The sequence below is a fragment of the Silurus meridionalis genome, chromosome 5 (genome assembly GCF_014805685.1).
Source record: "Silurus meridionalis isolate SWU-2019-XX chromosome 5, ASM1480568v1, whole genome shotgun sequence".
Taxonomy (NCBI): domain Eukaryota; kingdom Metazoa; phylum Chordata; class Actinopteri; order Siluriformes; family Siluridae; genus Silurus; species Silurus meridionalis.
This window is the reverse complement of record NC_060888.1, coordinates 4785697-4810266: the sequence shown is the minus strand read 5'-3', so window position 1 is coordinate 4810266 and position 24570 is coordinate 4785697. Positions and strand designations below refer to the sequence as shown.

General features: G+C 38.3%; 2 protein-coding genes across 4 annotated transcripts in view; one reads left to right on the top strand and one right to left on the bottom strand.

Annotated features, from left to right (window-relative positions):
- slc43a1a (solute carrier family 43 member 1a) overlaps positions 1–16933 on the top strand; it is a 23520-nt gene extending 6587 nt beyond the window's left edge. The window contains exons 5-16 of one of the 2 annotated variants that reach the window (XR_006925830.1): positions 788–864; positions 4213–4305; positions 5622–5761; positions 6549–6655; positions 8156–8302; positions 8434–8475; positions 9347–9479; positions 9604–9736; positions 11390–11463; positions 11895–12018; positions 13926–14897; positions 16602–16933. Coding sequence is in view for 1 of the 2 variants with exons in the window: in XM_046849511.1 (XP_046705467.1) it covers positions 788–864; positions 4213–4305; positions 5622–5761; positions 6549–6655; positions 8156–8302; positions 8434–8475; positions 9347–9479; positions 9604–9736; positions 11390–11463; positions 11895–12018; positions 13926–14093 (1238 nt within the window). In the remaining variant the exon portion in view is untranslated. Of the gene's footprint in view, positions 1–787; positions 865–4212; positions 4306–5621; positions 5762–6548; positions 6656–8155; positions 8303–8433; positions 8476–9346; positions 9480–9603; positions 9737–11389; positions 11464–11894; positions 12019–13925; positions 15228–16601 lie in introns of those variants that run through there. The other variant, XM_046849511.1, reaches the window with a different exon arrangement.
- Positions 1122–24570, bottom strand: med19a (mediator complex subunit 19a). 2 transcript variants are annotated; one of them, XM_046849513.1, is made up of 7 exons: positions 24221–24570; positions 24017–24139; positions 23521–23654; positions 22001–22097; positions 21468–21562; positions 20065–20171; positions 1122–1139 (listed from the first exon to the last, which is right to left on the bottom strand). In XM_046849513.1, the coding sequence occupies exons 1-6, from the start codon at positions 24432–24434 to the stop codon at positions 20106–20108; spliced, it is 729 nt and encodes a 242-aa protein (XP_046705469.1). In that variant the 5' UTR covers positions 24435–24570; the 3' UTR covers positions 1122–1139; positions 20065–20105. The 2 variants fall into 2 exon arrangements, with proteins under 2 accessions (XP_046705469.1, XP_046705470.1); XM_046849514.1 differs by lacking the exon at positions 1122–1139 and having other exon boundaries at positions 19946–20171.

Sequence of the window (24570 nt, the reverse complement as noted above, 5' to 3'; positions counted from 1 at the left end):
AGGTAAAAAAATATGTATTTATATGTAGGGAGTAAAATGTAAGGGTATAAATGATGTACTACAAATTTATATAATATCTGGAGATAATACCGCGAGAACAATGATTTCAAATCGTGGGAAAGAACAGTCTATGCGGGAGTTGTGAGAGTGTAGAGAGAGAGATAGATGATGTTCAATAAACCAAGTGTTGTGAAGCCAAGAACTACAAACAAGTGAAGCTAGCGTATAACACCATGTGCGTTACATCTATATTATTACTACATAATCATTAGTAGATGCGCTATACTTTTGTTATTTAGAAAGTGACCAATAATTTGTGCCCAATATTTTATATGTAGATCGATTTCTCCTCGTAAAACTGTTTCTCAAGCGCGTTCCCTCAGCACCACTCAACAACACTATAGATACCGAGGCGTGTTCTGAGAGTCACATAGAATACAGATTAACATGGCAGAGGTAGAGCTGCATCTTCCTGGAGACACAACTGAAAAAAAATGATTGGTTTTATTTAATCTTTCACACAAAGTCAGAAGGCACTTAAGAAAATTTATGATTGTTTGTCTTTCCACTTTGTTACTGACCAAAGAATCTGAAAATTGACCCCAAATAATATAAATGTGTATATTCTCTGTGAGAGAGAGGAATGATTATTTATAGCTGCTATACCACAAGAGCTAAAAGGAATGTAAACAAAAAGAGATCTCTTCGGTCCACATGGAGAATGCATCAATTACAAGTTAATGTGATATGGCTTCTTATCATTCTGTGTATTTATTTCCTTCCCCAGCTCTCTCTGCACTCATCTTTCTTGCTTTGTCACTCAATGGTTTCGGAGGAATCTGTTTGACCTTCACTTCTCTCACGGTAAGATACAGGGGGGTGGAATACGCATAGAGAAGGAAAAAGAGATTTTTTTTTTGTTGTTCATGTTGAAGCCAAGCACATGGTGTTTAGGTATGACTATTATGAGTTCCAGAAAGAGCACATGGGTGTTCAAGTTAGGTTGGGCACTGAAGACCAATCACAGACGCATGTTCCACCACACCTTCCACAACCCGTTCTCCTTTACCTAAAACAGACAAGGACACGCCAACACACACACACACACACACACACACACACACACACACACACACACAGTGCTGTAGTGCCGTAACATAAGTCTATACTCTCTACAGATTCTACATTCCACATCCTCACATGGCGACAGAGTGTCTATGGATTTTATATGCAGAGTGTGAAATCCCCGTGGTCTTTTATGTAAGAGAATGTCCATTTTCTCACCCTTGTGTGTGTACACACACAGACACACGCTGCACACGTGTAAAATCTTACACATTCCCAAGTATGTGCTGGAAAAACATGCAGCCCAGGTGCTCAGCTCTGATCACAACCAGCCCTTTTCATCCTGTGACGCTTCTTAGAAATACAGAACTTAGAACACCTCCCCCCTCTTTCTCTCTCTCTCTCTCTCTCTCTCTCTCTCTCTCTCTCTCTCTCTCTCTATATATATATATATATATATATATATATATATATATGGGTTTAGTACCAGCATGCGCACCATGCTGTCACACTATGCTGTTTAACCATTGAAGGTTATGACCTTTTACTCTGTGTCTCTCTCTCTCTCTCTCTCTCTCTCTCTCTCTCTCTCTCTCTCATTGGTTATTGCAATTATTTCTCTCACTCTCTCAAACACACACTCTCTTATAGCTATATAAACTAAAACACACCTTTTTATTTGCATTAGTGAGTATGTCTGTTCTTTACCTTAAGGGATTTTAAAAAATTTATATTTAGAACAGGAAGTGCCCTTAATGAACTATGTAGTGTGTGTGTGTGTGTGTGTGTGTGTGTGTGTGTGTGCGTAAATGATCAGATCTTGTTTCTGGGGGAAAAAGTGCAACTGGCAAGGTTCACACAGCATTACCGGCATATCCTGCTTTTCAGATCACTTCTAATGCATGCAGTCACCTTTTATTCATGATCTCCCTCAAATTTTTTGTTCCCTTAATATTTCCATGCAACTGAATTATGACGCTGATGAGAGTAATCAGAGTTAATGTATGTTTAACGGCAATTTTAAACAAATACAGCTTGCTCTGATTTTTTATCCCCCCAGAAAAAAAATCATGTCTTGAATTCTTGAGTAATTTTTGGTTTTGATGAATTTTTATGGACAGAAGTTCTTACTGCAGTAAATCACAGGTTTGCATTCATAGGTTTGTTTAAATATGGTATCTGTTCTAGGGGTGTCCCCGACTAAGGATTTAGTCGAATCAGTCTTTCTTATAGTCGATTTTCAACCAAAACTGCATGTCAAGAATAAAACTAACAACGCCTTTTAATTTTTTTTTAAAGTTGAAAAAATAGGTGGATAAAGATTTGTTAAAAGATTCCTAATAACATTTTAAAACAACGATGTACAGAACATCACACAAAGATAAACATATATTTGTATCTTATAAAGAGATCAGGCATAAGATTATGACCTCCTGCCTAATATTGTGTTGTTCTCTTTTAATGCCAGAACAGTTCTGCCCCATGGAGCATTAACAGCATTAACTTCTACAGCAATTTGAGCTACAGGAGCTCGTCTGTTGGACCCTATCGCCGGTTTACCACTGTTCCTTCCTTAGACCACAATTGACTTTTGAGATGCTCTGCCCCAATTGTCTGGCCTTCACAACTTGGCTCAAATTCCTGCTCTTGCCTATTTTTCCTGCTTCTAACACATCAAATTTAAGGACAAAATGTTTACTTGCTGCCTGATATATCCCACCCATTTATAGGTGCCTTGATAAAAAATATAATCATGTTATTGTAAATGTTATAATATTATGCCTGGTCGAAAAAGGTGTAAAAACAATTTGGATCAATCAACCTAAAAAAATTGCAAATACATAAGTGCAAAAAAGACCACACTGCAGACAGGATTTGCGTTTCACATGTCGGCAAATCAAATGAAACCGGCTAAAATGCCTGTGTGAGCAGGCTCTAAGCACAACATCTGTGGAACCGAAAAATAAAATAAAATAAATTAGGACAGCATCTTCCAGACATTGTTAAATATTTAAATCCCTGCTGCCAATATGCTTCTGTGTGAAAGCAAAATTGAACGAATTTGAATTTCTTTTCACATTTTTATTTACAGCATTATCATAATATTGGGAGAAAAACAGTAGTTTTATGTGAAATCTGACACCCCCATAAAACCAAAATGGCATGGTCCTTGTTTCATAACACGTTTGCAAAGATTCCACTGTGAGACTGCTAGTCAAATCAGGCTCCTCATATCGAAGCTTTTTTGGGGTCAACCCTAATCTGTTTCAAAGCACAATCTTTTAGAAAGTGTTGCCGAAATTCTGTGGTATGTGAGGAATGAATGACTGTGATGTTGTAGGGGAAAAAAATTGACTTTAGGCTGCATCACACAGGCCTGTTATTGATCACTGAGTATAACAGCACGCTCTGTCATGTATTACTATTTATAGTGACGGAAGTGAGTGAAACTATTCACTCAAACACACACCGAAACAATCAGCAGTGGTTAAGGCAGAAATTCAGTGTGAGGTTAATACAGTGTGATGCAGTAAAACGCTGTAGAGTGTGATGCAGTAAAATGCTGTACATGGTTCACAACCATGAAAGTGTCTGGCAATAAATAAGCAAGGCATTCCATTCTTTCTGAAGCATACGTGAGATGAAATATTTCTGGTGTGTGTGAGAATAGAATTGAGAATAGACCTGTGCCACATCGTCAAACAAAAAAAAAGAATGACAAGTATGTTCATGGGTAGTTTTCTGTGTACTGTATGTACACCCACGGGCTTAAAATGTCACACATCTACAAACAAACACCAAAGTAAATGGCAGAAGGAAACTGTCTCTCCCTTTCTGTCACTCTGTGTGGTTTTTGCCCTAGGGAGTTAAGATATCCAGTTTGTTCACACTTTCCTGCAACTCGCATGTCGTTGTTTGACCCAATTTCCTCTTGCCTTCTCACACCGCTGTGATTTCCACAGAAAAAGAACTATTCCAAAAAAACACAAGCCCTCCTGACAGACACACAAGTGTAATCTCCAAGAAAAGCAAACACCAAGAGCCCACATCTTAGACTTTGCACAAAACAGTTACTGGATTCTTTTATTTTTTTTATTATTTACTCTTGATATAAATGTAATTAATACTTTGTTTCTTTCAATGCAGTTACCCAACATGTTCGGGAGCCTCAGCTCCACCGTGATGTCCCTGATGATTGGGTCATACGCATCGTCTGCTGTTACCTTCCCAGGAGTAAAGGTAAGAAACTCAAAATCTCAAATTAGCATCTCCTTGTTCTTTTCATTTGTGTCTATGCAGATATCGTAAATATGGAACACCCCCATGACTCAAATAGACTATCAGAAGTAGTTACCAAATAACTGACATTTGTCAGAAAAACAAACCAGAGAGTCCCTGGTGGTCTAGTGGTTAGTATGCGGTGCTCTCACTGCGCGGCCCGGGTTCGATCCCCGATTAGGAAACCAACCCCAGCCCCTCTTAGTGCTGGTCCCAAGCCCGGATAAATGGGAGTGTTGCGTTAGGGAGGGCATCCAGCGTAAAAACATGTGCCAAATCAAACATGCGGAGGATCCGCTGTTGCAACCCCTAATGGGAGAAGCCGAAAGAAAGTTATTGTCAGAGAAACAAACCAAGAGTCCAGTGATAAGCCTGAAGGGGTTGGAGATGTCAAAGGCTTACAAGGGAGAAGCTATGGGCTTTATATCAAGTGGTCAAAAGAAATACATTTTTTAATACAATTGAACTTTTTGGTCTTAAGGGGTTACATTTGACAGAAAACCAGTGCAAAATCGAAAACAAATGTGAAAATAGCCAGCCTGTGAACACCAGCCACACAGAAAAGCATGGTGGCGGTTGCCTCAAGAAACTGGTCAGGGCTGAGAGCAATCTCGATCAGCATCAGAAAGAGCTTTATTACCAATTATGTTTTGCTTATTTATTTTTTTAAGAAAAATACAATAAAAAAATGCAACAAAAAAAATTATTGCACATTTTAAAAATAATTAAAAGGATTATTGCACAGAAAAAAAAAGGGAATTCTGATAAAAGCTAGACTTGTTACAATTTGAACAAATGTTACAAGCGAATTCAATACGAGCTGAAGAATCTGAAGATTTTCTGTACAGTACTGATGTAGTCCATTTACAACAATTAATTCACTCCCAGTAACTCTGTAGATATTAGAGGCACGTAAACGCATGACATTTGCAACATTTTCCCCATTTGCATGTGAATGCCCACACTGGATCTAACTGTATGACTTTGTATTACAAATAACAATTATGCAAATGTCCTACAGAAATTTAAAAAGGTGTTTGTATTTTGCCCGGCCCTCTAATAGTAATTTACTGTGAGAAGGAATGAGGTGTGAGTGCCACAGGGCAAGTGGTGGAGTTTTGTGTGGTGCAAAGCTTTACACCTGTTGCATCACATAAAGTGACGTTATCCCACAGTTTAAACGAGGTGAACATTGGATGACCTTATTCGAACAAACCATTAACCACATACCAATTTCCTTCCTAATTCTCTCTTTCTCTCTAAATTCTTTACTATAGCTAATATTTGATGCTGGCGTGCCATTCACTGTGATCATGTGGGTATGGTCGGGTCTTGCCGCCCTGATCTTTGTCAACTGCTTCCTGAACTGGCCCGTGGAGCCGTTCCTCACACCAGATGAGATGGAAGAGATGTCAATGTAAGACGTTTTATTATTTATTGACGGTTGTCTGATCATTTATATATAGTGTACACCTTGATATATTAAAATGTCCTAAGGTAATGAAAGGGAGAGGCGGATTCTGAAGAATTCTTTAACCACATTGTCAGTATGAATTGCATTTTTTTCTCCTCAGCGTGCCAAATGACATGTCACTGGCAGGTTTTTGTCTTTACCAGTGTCTAAATGCTAAAGCTACAAAATCTGTAGCATTTATGTGTTTTCCACAGAAAAAACATTCCAAGGGCAGATGTCAGGATCATCAATAAATGTATTTCACGACTGGTTTTTGGACATTTCTGACTTTATTCCAAACTGACTAGTGACTGTGTTTGAAAGGAAGAATATGTAGGCCATTCCTCACATACATCAAACATTGCCAAGTTTCCCCTAAGTCATGTATGGCCGTGGAATCATCAGAATTTGAAGTGGCAACCTCCCAATGATAGGGGGAACACTATTATTGGTGTCACAGAGGGAACCCTGAATTTTGTGCTGTTTTCAGTGAACAAAATTCAAGAGTCTTGAGTAACTCAGGATCTCTACTTCCTTTCTTTTTCTCACTACAGAGAGATATGTTGAAACTCTTGTTTGTGGTAATTACGCCAACTGTGCAGATGCATTAGATAGCGATTGTGATCAAAAAGTTTGTAAACAGTCCAAACCAAAAGATGGTTCCATCAATAGCACTGAGTCTGGATATTGATCATTTATACACTTTCTTTCTTAATTAATTACACGTGAAATGTATGTTTCACACTTACAGGAAGAAGACGCGTTCAGGTGATGACTCACAGAAACACACTCTGACCTCTAACGAGGAGAATAAACCAGATCAGCTCGACCTCTCGACTGACGCATCCAATGCAACGCGTATGTTATATCAGCACAAACACACACACACACACACCCATTCTGGATTTAAACTAAAAAAAAGTGTTGTTGTTAAACACGGACTTTGGTCCCAGTTCTTTTTGCCCTGTAGCGGTTTTTAGGTCAGTGATGCTTGTTTGACCAGGCAGACTAAAACAAGCAAATTATAGCGGAGGGTAAAATATAGCAAAGCAATAAAAACATGAAGTTTATTGTGGGAGATTTGCTCAGTGATTATCATGAATTGGTTAAATTGCCGGTCATGTAGGTTCATGCAGTTCAAACTAAGCTTTTTATGGACTGAGACAATGACAACAGTTTTAAAGCAGTCTGTCTCATTTTCTTTTTTTTAGATTATATATAAGATTCTTAGGGGGGTCTAAATAGCCAGACCTGGTCCTAAAACCAGCCTTTAATACTGTCTGAATTCCGAACCTTATTGGTTACGCTTTATTCTTTCATTTCCAGTTCCACCCTTCAGGCTTATATAGAAATATCATATATCCATATCTCTAAAGAACAGCTAATTGTTTTATCTTAGAAGTAAAAATGAATACAGAAATCCCTTCTGGGAACAAAAGCTGCTGAAATAATGGGTATTGCATTTAAGATATCATCTGAATAAAAAGCTATAACACTTTTACACACCAAAAACTGTTATTATTTGGAAATCGTGCTGAATTTAAACATCCACATCTCTGAATGTACTTAGTTAAAAATGTAAAGTAATAGTCCTGTGAATGACACGATATTGATGTGATAGTTTTAATACAGTTAGGAATAAAATGAGTTAAAACAATTAAAAAATTTAAATCATAAAAAAAACGATGGGCCCAATACGTATCCAAATTTTTATTGTGCACTTTTCAATGATGTGGATGTTCCTTAAATAAAAGGCAGAAGTGTTAGGATTTATACATAGAATGTCTTCCAGATCCAGGAAGATGGAACTAAAACCACCAGGATTCAGTGGTTAATTTATATGAACTTATTTGCATGCAATGTATTTCCTAATAAAGCAATCCGATTTAATTCCAGCAAATCGGAGACTAATGTAACTGGAAGTCAGAGCCAGTCTTTATACAAGATGCATGAAACCACCAGAAGCCACATGACGCTTTCGCATTGCAGTCTGGTAGGAAGCAGTTTGACCGACGAATCACACATGCAACGTGGTAAACTTAGATGACAAATGCAAGCCGAGGCAGGAAACTTAAGCTGAGGTGGCGCTGCAGAAATACGCTGTGTTTATTCGTACAAAAGAACAAGGAGAGATAAAAATCTGCATCTTATAACGAAATGCTTTAATATAGATGTTCACTGTGATGTGTGTGATTTCCGCACAAAACTTACTACACACAAATAAATTATTATTGTTGTTTTTTTTTGTTTAATCTTCCAAATCAGAAATAAACCGAAAGCATCTGTTTAATTTTAGACTAAATAAACTGATCGTTGTAATATCATGCTCAGAGTTGATATGATCTTTCTCTGTTACAGCTGCCACTCCTTTCCGCCGCTCTGTGTTTTCTCCCATCTTCTTGTGGAGTCTGATCACCATGGGGATGACACAACTGCGTATAATCTTTTACATGGGAGCCATGAACAAAATGCTGGAGTTTATGGTCACACATGGAATACCCAACCGTGAGTATACAGTACCTACAGCAGGATATCATACTGACCTGGAGACCTGGAGCAAAAAACTCAGACAATCAGATGTTGAGCTTCCGTCTGATCATGTTGTTGAATTTAATCTATTTCTCTGCCCCTTTCAGCCTCTGAGGACACGGCACTGGCACATGAAGCTGCTGAGAACGGTAAGGAATTGTTCAATAATATAGTGTTTTCTATTAATATTTGGAAGCCGAATAAACCATCTTGTATTTGCGACACCAACAAAACTTTATGATACCAAGTTTTGGCCTCGAGTACAAGATTTCAGTATTCCAGCCGCTATAAATCAGAGATTAGGTATTAGATTTGTCTCGGGGCCAGATTCTTAAAAAGGAAATTGTTGTTTCAGTTTTTGGAACAGCACTTATTGTTTTTAGTGTAACCGCCATTTGTACTTATACCCAAATATATGTGTGTGTACCTTACAGGATAGCATAACGATAGCACTGTTCATTATCATTGCACCGCTTTTAAGATCTTTATAGCTTAAGGTTATTAACCTTTGTTTTTTTGTTCATTAGTAATGAACGAAGATTCACTGATTTGCATCGGTGCATCGGCAAAAAGATCGAAAAAAGTGTACATCGGATACATATTTGCATAAAACAGATCTGTTTATATATAATTATTAGTAGATGCGCTTTACATATATTATTTAGAAAGTGACCAATTATTTGTGACCAATATTTGATATGTAGATTGATTTCTACGTGCTAAACTGATCCTCAAGCGTTCTTAATGTATAGTATCGTTGGCTATCAATTTGCAAAGCGCATCAGACTCAGTTATGGAGATTCACATCTTATTAGAAAATATTTGAAGTAATAAATAAAATATACTATATTCAGCATTTGTACATGCTACATGTTATTGTATTTACATTCACATTTAGAAAAAAAAATTTTTTTGTTCTGTTTACTATCTGAGTGCATTAACCTGTTTATTTGTTTTATTCTGTGGTGAGATATTTAAATACCAAAATGTTTAAGTGGGTTTGCATTATGTTTTCCACAGTGAGCTTTTATTCATCCATCTTCGGCACGCTGCAGCTCCTGTGCCTCGTCACATGCCCTCTGATTGGCTACATTATGGACTGGAAAATGAAGGAGTGTGAGGAAGAGCAGGGTCCTGCAAAGGAAAAGAAAAGGTTAGGATCATACCTGGACATGGAGACAGAAACACCCAGTAAGGGTGAAGCTGTATGACGTTGTAATATATGTGAGGATAAAAACCTGATACCTGAAGATGTTTCTGTTTGTATTGTCCTGTAGCAGTTCTGATTCCAAACCAAAGCGTGACAGAAAGATCCAGAAACTGACAAACGCTATGAGAGCCTTCACGTTTACCAACGGGCTGCTCGTCCTGTTCGGAATTGTGTCACTTATTGACAACCTGCCACTACAGGTAAGCGCAGACACAGTGATGGCACCTAATTATTTATATTTTATATGAATTTGACAACTTTTAGAGCTTCCTTACTGTACATTTGAGAGTAAATTCAAATCGGTCAGTAACTAAAGACCACCAAAACAGCTTCAGTGCATTTTGGCACAGACTCCACGTGCTGTTCTGTTAGTAGGCAGTTGTCTTAGCTCAAGTCTGATGCCCTGAATATGCTTTGAAAAAGGAAATCCAGTGTCTGAGCCTTCCTGATCTTTTAATGCTCCAGCGCAGATGATAAACTTCCAGCTTTGTTCCTGTGTTTCTCTTAAAATTACGAGCTTTTATTTATTTTTTTTACTTGAAAGTACTTTCTATCTATCTATCTATCTATCTATCTATCTATCTATCTATCTATCTATCTATCTATCTATCTATCTATCTATCTATCTATCTATCTATCTATCTATCTATCTATCTATCTATCTATCTATCTATCTATCTATCCAAAATAGTTTGATTTTTAGCCAAAATAGTTAGATATTTGGTTCTGTCCAGGATTCTCTTTGTTTTGACCAGAGCCCCAGTACCACCTGAAGCAGGCTTGCAGCAACCACCACCATGCTTTACCACTGGTATTGGGTGATAATCCAGTGTAGATTTTTTTTTATTGCAGCAGGAATATCTTCAGAATAATGGCAAAAATAATTACCTCATCAGACAGTAATATATTTTGCAATTTATTTTTTAGATACAGCGTGCAACTTTGGAATTTTTTTTTTTTTTTTTTTACTCTACCCGATAGCCCCGTCATGTGAAGAATACATGCGAAGTTGTTTGTCACAGTGTGTGCAGTACTTAGCTACATTTTAGAGGTCTGTCCTGTTCTTGGTAATGCCACTGTTGGTGCCTCTATTTTCTTCACTTCTTGAAATGACCTTCACAATGTTCCATGGAACATCTAATATTTCAAGAGAAAAAGTGTACTCTTGTACTTCTCTGATTACCTTTTCTCAATGCTTTGTACTTCTTTTGCCATCTGTACATACCTTCAGCAGTCGGATACGAATGGGAAGGCCTCAAGATGTTCTACAGAAACTACACATATTTTTGTGGTGAATCAGAAACGCTTGATTGAAGATTAAAATGTTAATTAACATGGCTATTTCTGAGCACTGCCGCATTCCATATTGTAAAAGGATATGCAAACTTGAACAACCATGCCAATGGGTTTGTTTCCCCAAAAATTTCCTTTTCACTTGTTATGGGTTGCCAGATCACGTTAAGGGTTAAGAATGGTATATAGATGGTCTGTCCCACTATCTGTCTATCCATCTATACATCTATGCATCTATACTTGTGAAGATGGTGCTTTATTTAATAACCATGAAACTAAGGATGTGTTTTAACTTCAATAATGGGTTCATTAAGTAATGTAGAAGAATGTCATATTACCTGTTCCGTCAATTGGATATGACATTGGCGTCCTGCTTTTCTAATGAGTTTGTTAATTGTCCTTGAGTGTCATTTAAGGCGCCTATAAATAAAATGTATTTTTATTATTATTATTATGGATAGAACTTCATAACCAATGTCTTTCCCTCTCTTCTGCTCCTTTTAGCCTGCATCTGGTTTCAGTTACTGATTATTTGTCTTCCCCACTTGCTCTGTGTGTAGATCTTAACGTTTATCTTGCACACCATGGTCCGAGGATTCATCCACTCCTGCTGTGGAGGATTGTATGCTGCTGTGTAAGTACATACACATACACACTAATGTGGGCTTTTTGACCTTACAAGACAGTTTATTTATTTATTTTTTTTACTCTTCCATTCATGGTGTTAGCAGGAAGTCATTCAGCAAAAAAAGAAGACACATCAATGATGTGCCAATCATCTGTGATCGTTTCATCAGACAGACGTTGGCACATTCTGTGCATATTAACCTCTACAGTTCTGTTCTAAATACCATACAGATAGACTCTTATCTTCCGATTGCTATATGTTTGGTGTTAAATCTATTGAGAAATCCTTTACAATCATTTACAAATGAGTAAAATTACATCCCACCACTGAAACCAAGACAAATTTGTTTAAAATATAAAGAAACGGAGTTGACCATCTTATCATTTTCCAGTTCAAACTGATACATTATGTATGCTTCCTTTCTCTCTCTCACTCAGCTACCCATCCAACCACTTTGGCACTCTGACTGGGCTGCAGTCTATGATCAGTGCAGTGATTGCCCTGCTCCAGCAGCCGCTCTTCATCGCTATGTTGGGACCACTGAACGGAAATGCTTACTGGGTAAAGACGCTCACATAGACAATGCTTTATAACCTACAGCCTAATAATACAAGAGCAAAAGAATAATGTTCCCTTCCATGAAAAAAAAAATGTGTTCAGATCGTTAGAACAAAAGCAGTGAAATTTTTACAGAGTTCCCTGTTTAGACTCAGTTCACCACGCTGTCAGTGTGCATACATCAGCATATACATTACCTAAAGGTATGGTGTGGAGCAAATAGTTTTGCTGAACGAATCACATCAGAATAGTGAAAGCGTAGTGTCGCTCCAGGCCAAGTAGCTGTACAATGTTACTTTAAAACAGGAATATATGTTAGACTTGTTAGATTTTTTTTTGTACACCCTAGCAGCTTAAAGACTAAATAGACTTAAAATAAATAGATAAGATTATATATGATAAAATATATTTCTAGATATTTGCTGTATATGGATGTTGGACCCTGCATTGCATTGCATTTAATGTAATTGTGTCTTATTATAATTTTTTTTTAAGTACACCAAGAACAAGTTTGTAATCTTATATTTATATTAAGTTTGTAATCTTGTGTACCAGTGTAGATTTATTGATCACTAGAGACTCAAAGCACTTTTGTGCGTCGCTCTGGATAAGGGCGTCTGCTAAATGCCGCAAATGTAAATGTAAATGTAAGAACAAAACAGTAACACATATCATGACATTACGTGGCGGACATCTACCTTGGTGAATGCTGCCCAAGTCTTCATACACACCTGGTGAACATCAGTGTTGTTTAGTATTTTTCCATTTAACAAACTATTAATATAGAACTAATTAGAAATGAAACAAGACCACACTATGTTTTCCGAACACCGAGACCTCGGGACTAACTGATATCAATACACGCAATTTTCTTGTAATTACAAAATTCTCACACAATGTATGTATATAATTTATCCTTTATTTTATAATATATAATAAATACGATACGATTCACCCCTATTACGATGCAGTGCGATCCAATATAGATTCGAATCAACACAATGCAATGCAATGGAAAAAACATGATGCTTCGCAATTCGATATTTTACAGAGAGTTCGCTTTTATTTCTTTTGTTCAGACAGACAGCAAATCATAAATTTACTAATCAATCAATCAATCAATCAATCAATCAATCAATTATATAGCAGCTAACATCTACCAGGTAGAACCTAAGTGCTGAACAAAGTAAAGAGGCCATGTGCAAAATAGTAATAAAATTAGAATTAACATAAAAGTAGTAAAATATACAATATCTTAAAAAGTAAATTGTAAGAACTTAAATCGAGGAAAAATAAAATAAGCATTGAAATACAACAATTAAAATAAAGGTTAAGAAGCAGGAAACTGCACACCCTCTACTACACAACAAAGGCTTTGGTGAATACGTGGGTCTTTAGTTTCGCTTTAAAACCAGAGAATTCCCTTTCAGAGGTGGGGTCAGGAGGGAGGGAATTCCGAAGCTTAGGAGCTTCTTTGTATAACACTTTTTAAAAAAAATCGACAACTTTATATAAAAGAATGTGTACGTTTATTGCAGTAAGTTCCTTGTGTTTGTTTATCCCTGATGAGCGAGCTTGTGGCATGGAAAATCTCCCTAAGATGGTATGAGGAAGAAACCTTCAGAGGAACCAGATTTAAAAGGGAAACCATCCTCGTCTGGGTGGCACACATTCTATGTAACTCTCAGGACACACCTCGGTCTCGGCGTTGTGATACGTCAGTGTTGTGATACGCCGTATTCACACAACAGTGGCGCTGAGAGAACGCGCTCGAGTAACAGTTCAGCGAGGAGAGCAGATTAAAGCATAACCAGCAATGAATTATTATTAATTAATGAGTAACTTTGACAAAATATGTGGTTGCCGTTCAGTTTGTGGATGAATAAAAATGTCCTTCTCCCCACAATCAGATCAACGTCAGCCTGCTGATCTTTTCATTGGCCGGCTTTCTGTTGCCGGGATACCTGCTTTACCACCGCCGAAACCTGGTGCGAGAGAAGGTTTCACAGGAAAAGGCTCATCTCAACCAACCAGAAGCCAACGGCATTAACGGACACGCGCCGCAGGAGGAGGCCTAAACCCACAGAGAAACAACCACAGGAATGTTAATGCGTTTTCATTTGCAGACTCAGCATAAACCAGGAACGTCAGATTAGAACGAGTCTTTATTAGCGTCACATGTTGGTGCTGATTTGTTTCATTAAAGCCATAAAATTTCATGTAAGGACTTCTAAGCATTACACACTACCGTGAAAGCCTTTACTTATGCAAAACCTCTTTTGTTTTTGTAAACTTCATATTTATTTTCTAGCTTCAAAATCGAAAAGGTGGAATGTACCCCTAATACACACTCTACTCCACTTGACTTGACTGTAGACAAGCTACCTCAGCCGATCGTCGCCTCTGACATGCTGAGCCATGGGCCGGGTAATCAGTTTGTCTGTGAAATGTGTGTTGCCGTTCACCAAAGAGTGTATGCGTGTGAATATGTGTGTGTGTGTAGTTGAACACCATGTTGTCAATTTACTGTCTTGAGAATGAGTAATAGATGAAAAAGAAATGTTAATTCTTTCATTTCAAGCATCAAGGTGAGTGAAAAGGACCTCAAATCTAAAGGAATGGATTCATATTTATAATGTTACATGTTTGCCCATGAATTTTCTCTTATTTTTAACGCCCACGAATTTGTTCTTTTATTTCTTTTTTTTACTGTCGTCTCAGTATCCATTGGAATGGAAATGTTTTTATTTCTTTTTTTTTTTTCTTCTTCTGATATACATTGCTATTATTGTATTATTATATGCACATTTCTTTTCATGCCGCAACAGTGATATTCCTGCTTCGTATTTACTTTTTTCTCAATCTACTATTTTTCTACGCAGGTGACAATTCATAGTAATAATCAGGGGTCAGAGTGAAATGTCACATGGAGACGTGTTACCTTTCTTCGCTACAGCCAAATTTCACACCATCCAGTCTGTTACGTGTGTTTGTGTGAAACCCGTGCCTTATAAATATATCTGCTTTTTTTTTTTTTTTATCTCTGAATGTACATAACAGTTCACGGATGCAACCAAAGCTATTTAAGCCTCGGGGGAAGGTCTGTCGTTTTTTACAAAACGTGATGAAATGCTCCAAAGAAAAAAATGTGCAGAGATGAATTGTGTTTTTTGCTTAACTAACCAAAAATAAAGATAATATTGAGGAACAAATGTGTATTCTGCAATTTCTTAATTAGTTAATTCTAGTCATATATATATATATATATATATATATATATATATATATATATATATATATATATATATATATACATATATATATATATACAGGAGTGCAGAATTATTAGGCAAATGAGTATTTTGACCACATCATCCTCGTTATGCATGTTGTCTTACTCCAAGCTGTATAGGCTGGAAAGCCTACTACCAATTAAGCATATTAGGTGATGTGCATCTCTGTAATGAGAAGGGTGTGGTCTAATGACATCAACACCCTATATCAGGTGTGCATAATTATTAGGCAACTTCCTTTCCTTTGGCAAAATGGGTCAAAGAAGGACTTGACAGGCTCAGAAAAGTCAAAAATAGTGAGATATATTGCAGAGGATGCAGCAGTCTTAAAATAGCCAAGCTTCTGAGCGTGATCATCGAACAATCAAGCGTTTCATTCAAAATAGTCGACAGGGTCGCAAGAAGCGTGTGGAAAAACCAAGGCGCAAAATAACTGCCCGTGAACTGAGAAAAGTCAAGCGTGCAGCTGCCAAGATGCCACTTGCCACCAGTTTGGCCATATTTCAGAGCTGCAACATCACTGGGTGCCCAAAAGCACAAGGTGTGCAATACTCAGAGACATGGCCAAGGTAAGAAAGGCAGAAAGTCGACCACCACTGAACAAGACACACAAGCTGAAACGTCAAGACTGGGCCAAGAAATATCTCAAGACTGATTTTCTAAGGTTTTATGGACTGATGAAATGAGAGTGAGTCTTGATGGGCCAGATGGATGGGCCCGTGGCTGGATTGGTAAAGGGCAGAGAGCTCCAGTCCGACTCAGGCGCCAGCAAGGTGGAGGTGGAGTACTGGTTTGGGCTGGTATCATCAAAGATGAGCTTGTGGGGCCTTTTCGGGTTGAGGATGGAGTCAAGCTGAACTCCCAGTCCTACTGCCAGTTTCTGGAAGACACCTTCTTCAAGCAGTGGTACAGGAAGAAGTCTGCATCCTTCAAGAAAAACATGATTTTCATGCAGGACAATGCTCCATCACACCGTCCAAGTACTCCACAGCGTGGCTGGCAAGAAAGGGTATAAAGAAGAAAATCTAATGATATGGCCTCCTTGTTCACCTGATCTGAACCCCATTGAGAACCTGTGGTCCATCATCAAATGTGCGATTTACAAGGAGGAAAACAGTACACCTCTCTGAACAGTGTCTGGGAGGCTGTGGTTGCTGCTGCATGCAATGTTGATGGTGAACAGATCAAAACACTGACAGAATCCATGGATGGCAGGCTTTTGAGTGTCCTTGCAAAGAAAGGTGGCTATATTGGTCACTGATTTGTTTTGTCAATCTACTATTTTTCTCGCAGGTGACAAATCATAGTAATAATCAGGGGTCAGAGTGAAATGTCACATGGAGACGTGTTACCTTTCTTCGCTACAGCCAAATTTCACACCATCCAGTCTGTTACGTGTGTTTGTGTGAAACCCGTGCCTTATAAATATATCTGCTTTTTTTTTTTTTTTTAATCTCTGAATGTACATAACAGTTCACGGATGCAACCAAAGCTATTTAAGCCTCGGGGGAAGGTCTGTCGTTTTTTACAAAACGTGATGAAATGCTCCAAAGAAAAAAATGTGCAGAGATGAATTGTGTTTTTTGCTTAACTAACCAAAAATAAAGATAATATTGAGGAACAAATGTGTATTCTGCAATTTCTTAATTAGTTAATTCTAGTCATATATATATATATATATATATATATATATATATATATATATATATATATACATATATATATATATATATATATATATACAGGAGTGCAGAATTATTAGGCAAATGAGTATTTTGACCACATCATCCTCGTTATGCATGTTGTCTTACTCCAAGCTGTATAGGCTGGAAAGCCTACTACCAATTAAGCATATTAGGTGATGTGCATCTCTGTAATGAGAAGGGTGTGGTCTAATGACATCAACACCCTATATCAGGTGTGCATAATTATTAGGCAACTTCCTTTCCTTTGGCAAAATGGGTCAAAGAAGGACTTGACAGGCTCAGAAAAGTCAAAAATAGTGAGATATATTGCAGAGGATGCAGCAGTCTTAAAATAGCCAAGCTTCTGAGCGTGATCATCGAACAATCAAGCGTTTCATTCAAAATAGTCGACAGGGTCGCAAGAAGCGTGTGGAAAAACCAAGGCGCAAAATAACTGCCCGTGAACTGAGAAAAGTCAAGCGTGCAGCTGCCAAGATGCCACTTGCCACCAGTTTGGCCATATTTCAGAGCTGCAACATCACTGGGTGCCCAAAAGCACAAGGTGTGCAATACTCAGAGACATGGCCAAGGTAAGAAAGGCAGAAAGTCGACCACCACTGAACAAGACACACAAGCTGAAACGTCAAGACTGGGCCAAGAAATATCTCAAGACTGATTTTCTAAGGTTTTATGGACTGATGAAATGAGAGTGAGTCTTGATGGGCCAGATGGATGGGCCCGTGGCTGGATTGGTAAAGGGCAGAGAGCTCCAGTCCGACTCAGGCGCCAGCAAGGTGGAGGTGGAGTACTGGTTTGGGCTGGTATCATCAAAGATGAGCTTGTGGGGCCTTTTCGGGTTGAGGATGGAGTCAAGCTGAACTCCCAGTCCTACTGCCAGTTTCTGGAAGACACCTTCTTCAAGCAGTGGTACAGGAAGAAGTCTGCATCCTTCAAGAAAAACATGATTTTCATGCAGGACAATGCTCCATCACACCGTCCAAGTACTCCACAGCGTGGCTGGCAAGAAAGGGTATAAAGAAGAAAATCTAATGATATGGCCTCCTTGTTCACCTGATCTGAACCCCATTGAGAACCTGTGGTCCATCATCAAATGTCGATTTACAAGGAGGAAAACAGTACACCTCTCTGAACAGTGTCTGGGAGGCTGTGGTTGCTGCTGCATGCAATGTTGATGGTGAACAGATCAAAACACTGACAGAATCCATGGATGGCAGGCTTTTGAGTGTCCTTGCAAAGAAAGGTGGCTATATTGGTCACTGATTTGTTTTGTTTGGTTTTGAATGTCAGAAATGTATATTTGTGAATGTTGAGATGTTATATTGGTTTCACTGGTAAAATAAATAATTGAAATGGGTATGAATTTGTTTTTGTTAAGTTGCCTAATAATTATGCACAGTAATAGTCACCTGCACACACAGATATCCCCCTAAAATAGCTAAAACTAAAAACTACTTCCAAAAATATTCAGCTTTGATATTAATGAGTTTTTTGTGTTCATTGAGAACATGGTTGTTGTTCAAATTAAATCCTCAAATAAAATTAATCCTCAAAAATACAACTTGCCTAATAATTCTGCACTCCCTGTATATATATATATATAAACATATAAACAACACATAATTAAAAACAATCAGAATGATGTGGTTTATGTTTAACTTTACAGAAGTTACACAATAGGGTCAAAAGTTTGTGAACACCTAAGATCATAAGATTAGTGTGTTCTTTAACATCTTAATCCAGTTCCTATATGCTGTTCCTCTGCTCTTCTTGGAAGGTGTTCCACTGGATCTTAGTGTGTGTTTATTGAAATTTCTTGAGATTCATTCAGGCACAAGGGTGTTAGAAAAGTCATGTACTGAAGGTGAGGTGGAGTCCTGGGTTGCAGTCAGCACTCGCATTTATCCCAAAAGTGTTCAGTAGGTTTGAGATCAAAGCTCGAGATTTTCCACTCAAACCAATATAAAGTATATCTTCATTTTTTTCCATATATTCCATATAGTGTATGTCTCATTCTACACATTAAATTCCTTAAAACATGCCACTATTCCAACTCAATCGTAAAGTTCTTCCAAAAGATATGCAAGGTATTCGCTCAGTTTGTTGTGATAAAGCATGCTGTTTGAAATGTCTAAATATCCCAACATTTCCAACAGATGCTCACTAGGGTGGAGATCTGGTCACTGTGAAGGTCACAGCATATCGGTTTCATCCTTTTTATCTTAATCAGATCATTCATTCATGTTAAACTTTGTGACCTGTGATGAGGCAGAGCCATCCTGGAAGAGGCCACACCCATCTGTAAGAAGAATTGTTTTTATTGATTTGAAGTCTGAGACTACACGAAGCTTGAAACGTTAAAAAGAAATCTTTCAACAAAGCAAAAAAAAAAAAGTGAAACTTCTCGGCTTTTCACTACTCAAAAGGTTGCAGAATTTCTTGGTCACTATTGAAATTTAGGCAAATGCATGATATGAGCATGTTAACCACTTAATGCACAAATGTATGTTAGTCGATACCAGCTCGAGTGTCATTAAAGCAAAAAGATAAATGTACCAAAATATGGGAAAACTCTAAAATTCCCCAAAAAGCAATATTTTTGGACCTTGCTGTATATAAAAACGTTGAGGTTGCTGCCCACATACAGGATGTTCCTGATCTATCAATTAAAAGCACAATCCAGCTTCTTCTCTTACTCATGCCTTAAATATCTGAGCATTTTGTCTACTTGCTGAGAAATTAAATTAAATTCAAGACACCATTTACTTTCCTGAATAATCAAGAACATGTTCAAGACTCGCACAACTAGTCTGAATTCAGTCTTTCTGTCCAACACTGCCCTCTAGTGTTTAGTGAGCTATTGTACTGAAATCATACTGAACAGACATTCAGTACTTTATCCATTAATTAAAAACACAGTGTAAAGACAAGCTGTAAAGTACCAAAAATTTATTCAAGTCATCAAATAATGAAGGGAAAAAAAAAAAATACTGAAAAGGGAACTGATTTGTAATCAGTGTCAACAGCTACAAAAAGCACAATCATACTGTTGGCACACACACACACACACACACACACACAAAAAATACAGTGTCTATCTCAGACTATTGCTGTTTGGCTGAGAGCCAGTGATTCCAGGGTGATCAGGACTGTGACGATTCTGTGACAGAAAGACAGTACGAGAGAATGAGAGCGTGAGAGAAAAGAGAGAATGAAGGGAAGAATAGAAAGAAAGAGAGAACGAATTAAAGTACAATCCTCATTATTATTTGCAAGATCCTGAACAAGTATATCGGTCCGATGATGATCAAGAGTCCGTCACTATTTTCTTATTACTATCACTCTTATCTGATTGTTTCTTTTCTGCCGTGACTTAACATTTCATTTTGAAGTAATATTTATTTAAATACACTGTGAGGACAAAAGTATGTGGACACCTGACAATAAGATTCGTTTGTGCTTTTTGAACATCCATTTCAACATTTAGTCGCTAGTTATAATAACCTGTAAAATTGCATGCCTCCAATTTTGTGGCTGGAAAATGCAAGTGTCCCAATACTTTCGAACTACATTTTATATAAATATATTTATACACAAGTATAAAGAAATTAAACAATAATCCTTTTCAATCTGAATATCTTAATGAAATATCTATATTTTCTAAAGGTTTTGAACTGAACAGTAATTACACATGTATTACACCGTTGATCGTGTTATTGCGATCAGGCATAACATTATGACCACCTGCCAAATATTGTGTTGTTCCCCCTTTTGCTGGCAAAACAGTTCTGAAACATTCGAGCATTAACACCATGAACTTCAGCAGTTTGAGCTACAGGAGCTCGTCTGTTGGACCGGACCGCTCGGACCAGCCTTCGCTCCGCCCGTGACCGTGTCACCGGTTCACCACTGTTCCTTCTTGGAGCACTTTTGATAGACACTGACCACTGCAGACTGGAAACAGGACACAAAAGCTGCAGTTTTGGAGATGCTCTGACCCAGACATCTAGACGTCACACAAATTCGCTCAAATCCTTACGCTCGCCCTTTTTTCCTGCTTCTAACGTAAATTTTGAGGAAAAATGAGCACTAACAGGTGCCATGATGGAAAGATCATCAGTGTTCTTCACATCACCGATCGTAATGATTGTGCTATGCCTGGCCGGTGTATAAAATCTTTCTTCAATGCAAATATCGTTAAGAAATATCTATTTTCTAAAGTCTGAGATTAACTACACGTGTATTACACAGTAATAGTGTTTATCACATTATTGTGAAATATGTAATGATGACACAAGAGCAGAACATGTTCTTAAAATTAGATTTTCACAACCATATCTGGTCATTGAGGAAACTTTAGTGAAGGAGAACATGTAGATGAAGACGGTTCTCTGATTCAAACCATCTTCATATCCCTTGTCGCTCCTCCCGTACCGTACGGAATATCTCCACCCACCTTTTTCTTCTTTTTGTCCTTCTTTTTCTTTTTGCGCTCTGGGTCGTCATCTCTCTTTTTCTTCTTCTTCTTGGGGTCAGAGTCTGATGGGGCTTCTGCACAGAGAAAACCACAGATTTATCATGTGCATGTTATTAGAATATTATTATTTATTTATTTATTTTTCATATCTGCTTAAGGCAGATGTCTGATTTCCAACCCGATCCAACAATCAGGATCTGATTAGTATCTGATCTAAACATTTGCGTTTATGCACATAACAGAGGTGCATCGGGTGATTATGTGAATGACGTGCAAATTTACTAGCAATGCATTTACCAGGTTAGTAGTTACATGTATTCGGGATGTCCTTTTTTTGATGTATTTATAAAAGCGACTCAAAGCCGGAAGAAAACTCGAAAGAACTGATGTGAATCTGGAGCCTTTTAATGATCAGGATTACCTGAGCCGATGAAAACTCTAATACCTTTGTTTAATTTGCTTTTTTTTTCTTTTTAGTTTTGTGCAAATGTGTGTGTGTGTGTGTGTGTCACCTGGTGGAATGGGATCCTGAGGTCGATGATGTCTGTGTTTATGTTTGCTTTTCTTCTTCGGAGGTTGAATGTGCATCAGTCTGTACTGCTCTGGAAGCTAAGAACAAACAGAAAAACTCTAAACAACAAATACATTAGAAAATACAGCATCATCGTGTATGTGTTTGGTGACAGTGACAGTGACGTGACTGGCTGTTTTATGCCTCAAAGCTCCATCATGACCTCGTTACCTTCATTCCTTAATAGCTGTGGTAGCCATCTGTACCAGAGTCCCTGCTTGTGCTTCTCAAATAATGTCCATTACCCTTAACCATTAAGTGACAATAAGTGTACCAAATAAACTGTGTTTTTCTTTCTCGCTCTGTTAAGTTACGCATGCTTCTGAGATCGGTGTGATCTGGATCCCTTCTGCTCACACCTGCCTTATCCATCCTGATGCCCTGATGGAGTTCTTATCAACTGGAAACCACTCACTGCTGGTAAGGATGGCTCTCACACACTTGAGATTACAATGGCTGCTTATCATCTAGTAGCATCAAGAGAAGGTCTGATCCTGTAGTGTGTGTAAATGGTTATCTAATCCCTGCTGTGTATGAGTGTGTGTGTGTTTGTGTATAGGTGTATACATGGGCAGCATGTGCTCTTATTGTGTTTGGATGTAATCTAGTGTTCTCTGTGTACCAGCCGAATTGGGCTGTCTAACGCCGGGCGCACTCTGTAGGATATCATTCGTCATAACGTCAAATTGTAGGACAGTTAAAAACGTCATCAATACGTGACACGTCCAGACCCGCGTTCTCTAGCTAACGGTACTTAGCAGCAAACAAAAACAATCTGTAGCGTAAAAGTTTGTTTGTGACATGCCCTGATAATAAAAACGTCATACAAACACTCCTTTTCCCTCCATCACTCGATAAATCGCTCTTTTTGCCGTTCTGTCCGCACGACTCGTTTTGTCATTTTCCCCGAGGTGGATTGAAGTTGTAGCGCTAATTGCGTCATCAGGTTCGACGCTCCTATTGGTTCTTCGTTTGATTGTCCTCGTAGGAGATGTCACACTGTAGGGAAGGGTCTGAAATCTTCTGACTCTGCCAGAATTTTATCGGAAGAAATAAATGATCGTTTCGGACATTAATCGGATGTCAGTGAGCATGTCAAACCAGCGAGCAAAGACCACAGCCTAGGATTTTAAGGATTTTGCAGGATTTTCTAAATTTGGTCTCAGACGACCAAACTGTGGCCATAATCGCAACCAGCACCTGGTTTCAGATTTGGAATTTTTTCAATACAAGATTTGGTACAACACGACTGCATTCATCTGACAAATGAGATGTCACTTGATTGCTGCTGTAAGTTGTTGCGCAGTACCGATTCCTAGACAGCAATTCTAACAGACACAATTCCTTGATGATCGTTTGGATCATTTGCAAATGAAATGATCACCATACCATGATCCTTACTCACTCAGGATTACATCCTGTATGGATCTAATAGTGTCTTTGTGTGTACGATGAATTTACCGGGCCAGTGTGTAGTCGGAAGCCAGTAAGCAACGCTCCTGTCAGCGGGCTGAAGGAGTTCCCACACACCGGAGGTTTCTCTATGAGGGAGCGCAATGAACTGCCGTCCTGAACGCCAGGAGTGTCTATCATACCTAAAGACAGAAAATTAGATTTGAGATTTTTCATCGTCACATAACATCAGTAGTGCAGATGTAGGACCAGATTTAGGACCAGATACCCTGAGCATGACCCCTTAAAGACTGCATGGTTCAGTGCAGTTTACCATTCAAAGACAAACTAAATAATAAAGTTAAAGACCAGATACCATGAGCATGACCCTATAGGAGATGCAACACATTCCCTTATTGCTCGACTAAATAATAACGTTTAGGACCAGAAACCATGAGCATGATGACCCCAAAGAAGGTAACATGCACATCTGCAGATTTATGTCTGGCCACTTTGTATACTGTAATAATAATAATGAAAGAAACAGCACTAAAGCACATCTCACCTGGTAATTCAGGTAGGAAGTTGCTGAGTTTCTCCTTCACCTTCTTACCGCAGAACTTATTGTACGCATGTTCCAGGTTGTAGTGTGTGATCAGGTTTGTGTTTCCCGTCAAATCGTTTCCAACTAACCGAAACAGAACACGATTCACATACATTATAATGCAACATGGGTAATTCAACACACCGCGATATAAACCGTGTTTACCAGGCAGCTCTCGCAGTAAATAGAACGGCTCGTTGATGACTCCCGGTTTCCGCGCTGTAGGCCCCTCATCCCCGAGCTGTCCTGAGACCTGGGGCGGCACCGGGGCTGCGCTCTGCGGCTGAGGCGGCTTTCCCTGTCCGAAACCTAGAGACGCGGAGTTTGGGGGTGGCTGAGAGTCGCTTTGGCCGAAAAGAGTTGAAAATATTTCTGTCATGACTTAGAAAAATATAAAGTCTACTTTAAAGCAATAAATAAAACCTAAATTTAACGTTAAATCCGGTGCATGTTATTAAATACTGTTCCGGTGCTTAGCAATACAGGCGTTGCCGTAATAACCGTAATATATCAAT

Bases quoted from the DNA above. Each gene is read 5' to 3' on its own strand.
- med19a (XM_046849513.1), bottom strand. From the start codon at position 24,434: ATGACAGAAATATTTTCAACTCTTTTCGGCCAAAGCGACTCTCAGCCA. The intron at 21,563-22,000 runs GTGACACACACA...TTCTCTGTGCAG, and splicing joins TCAGGATCCCATTCCACCAG to AAGCCCCATCAGACTCTGAC. The intron at 20,172-21,467 runs GTGGGTGGAGAT...TTTCTGTCACAG, and splicing joins AGGACAAAAAGAAGAAAAAG to AATCGTCACAGTCCTGATCA.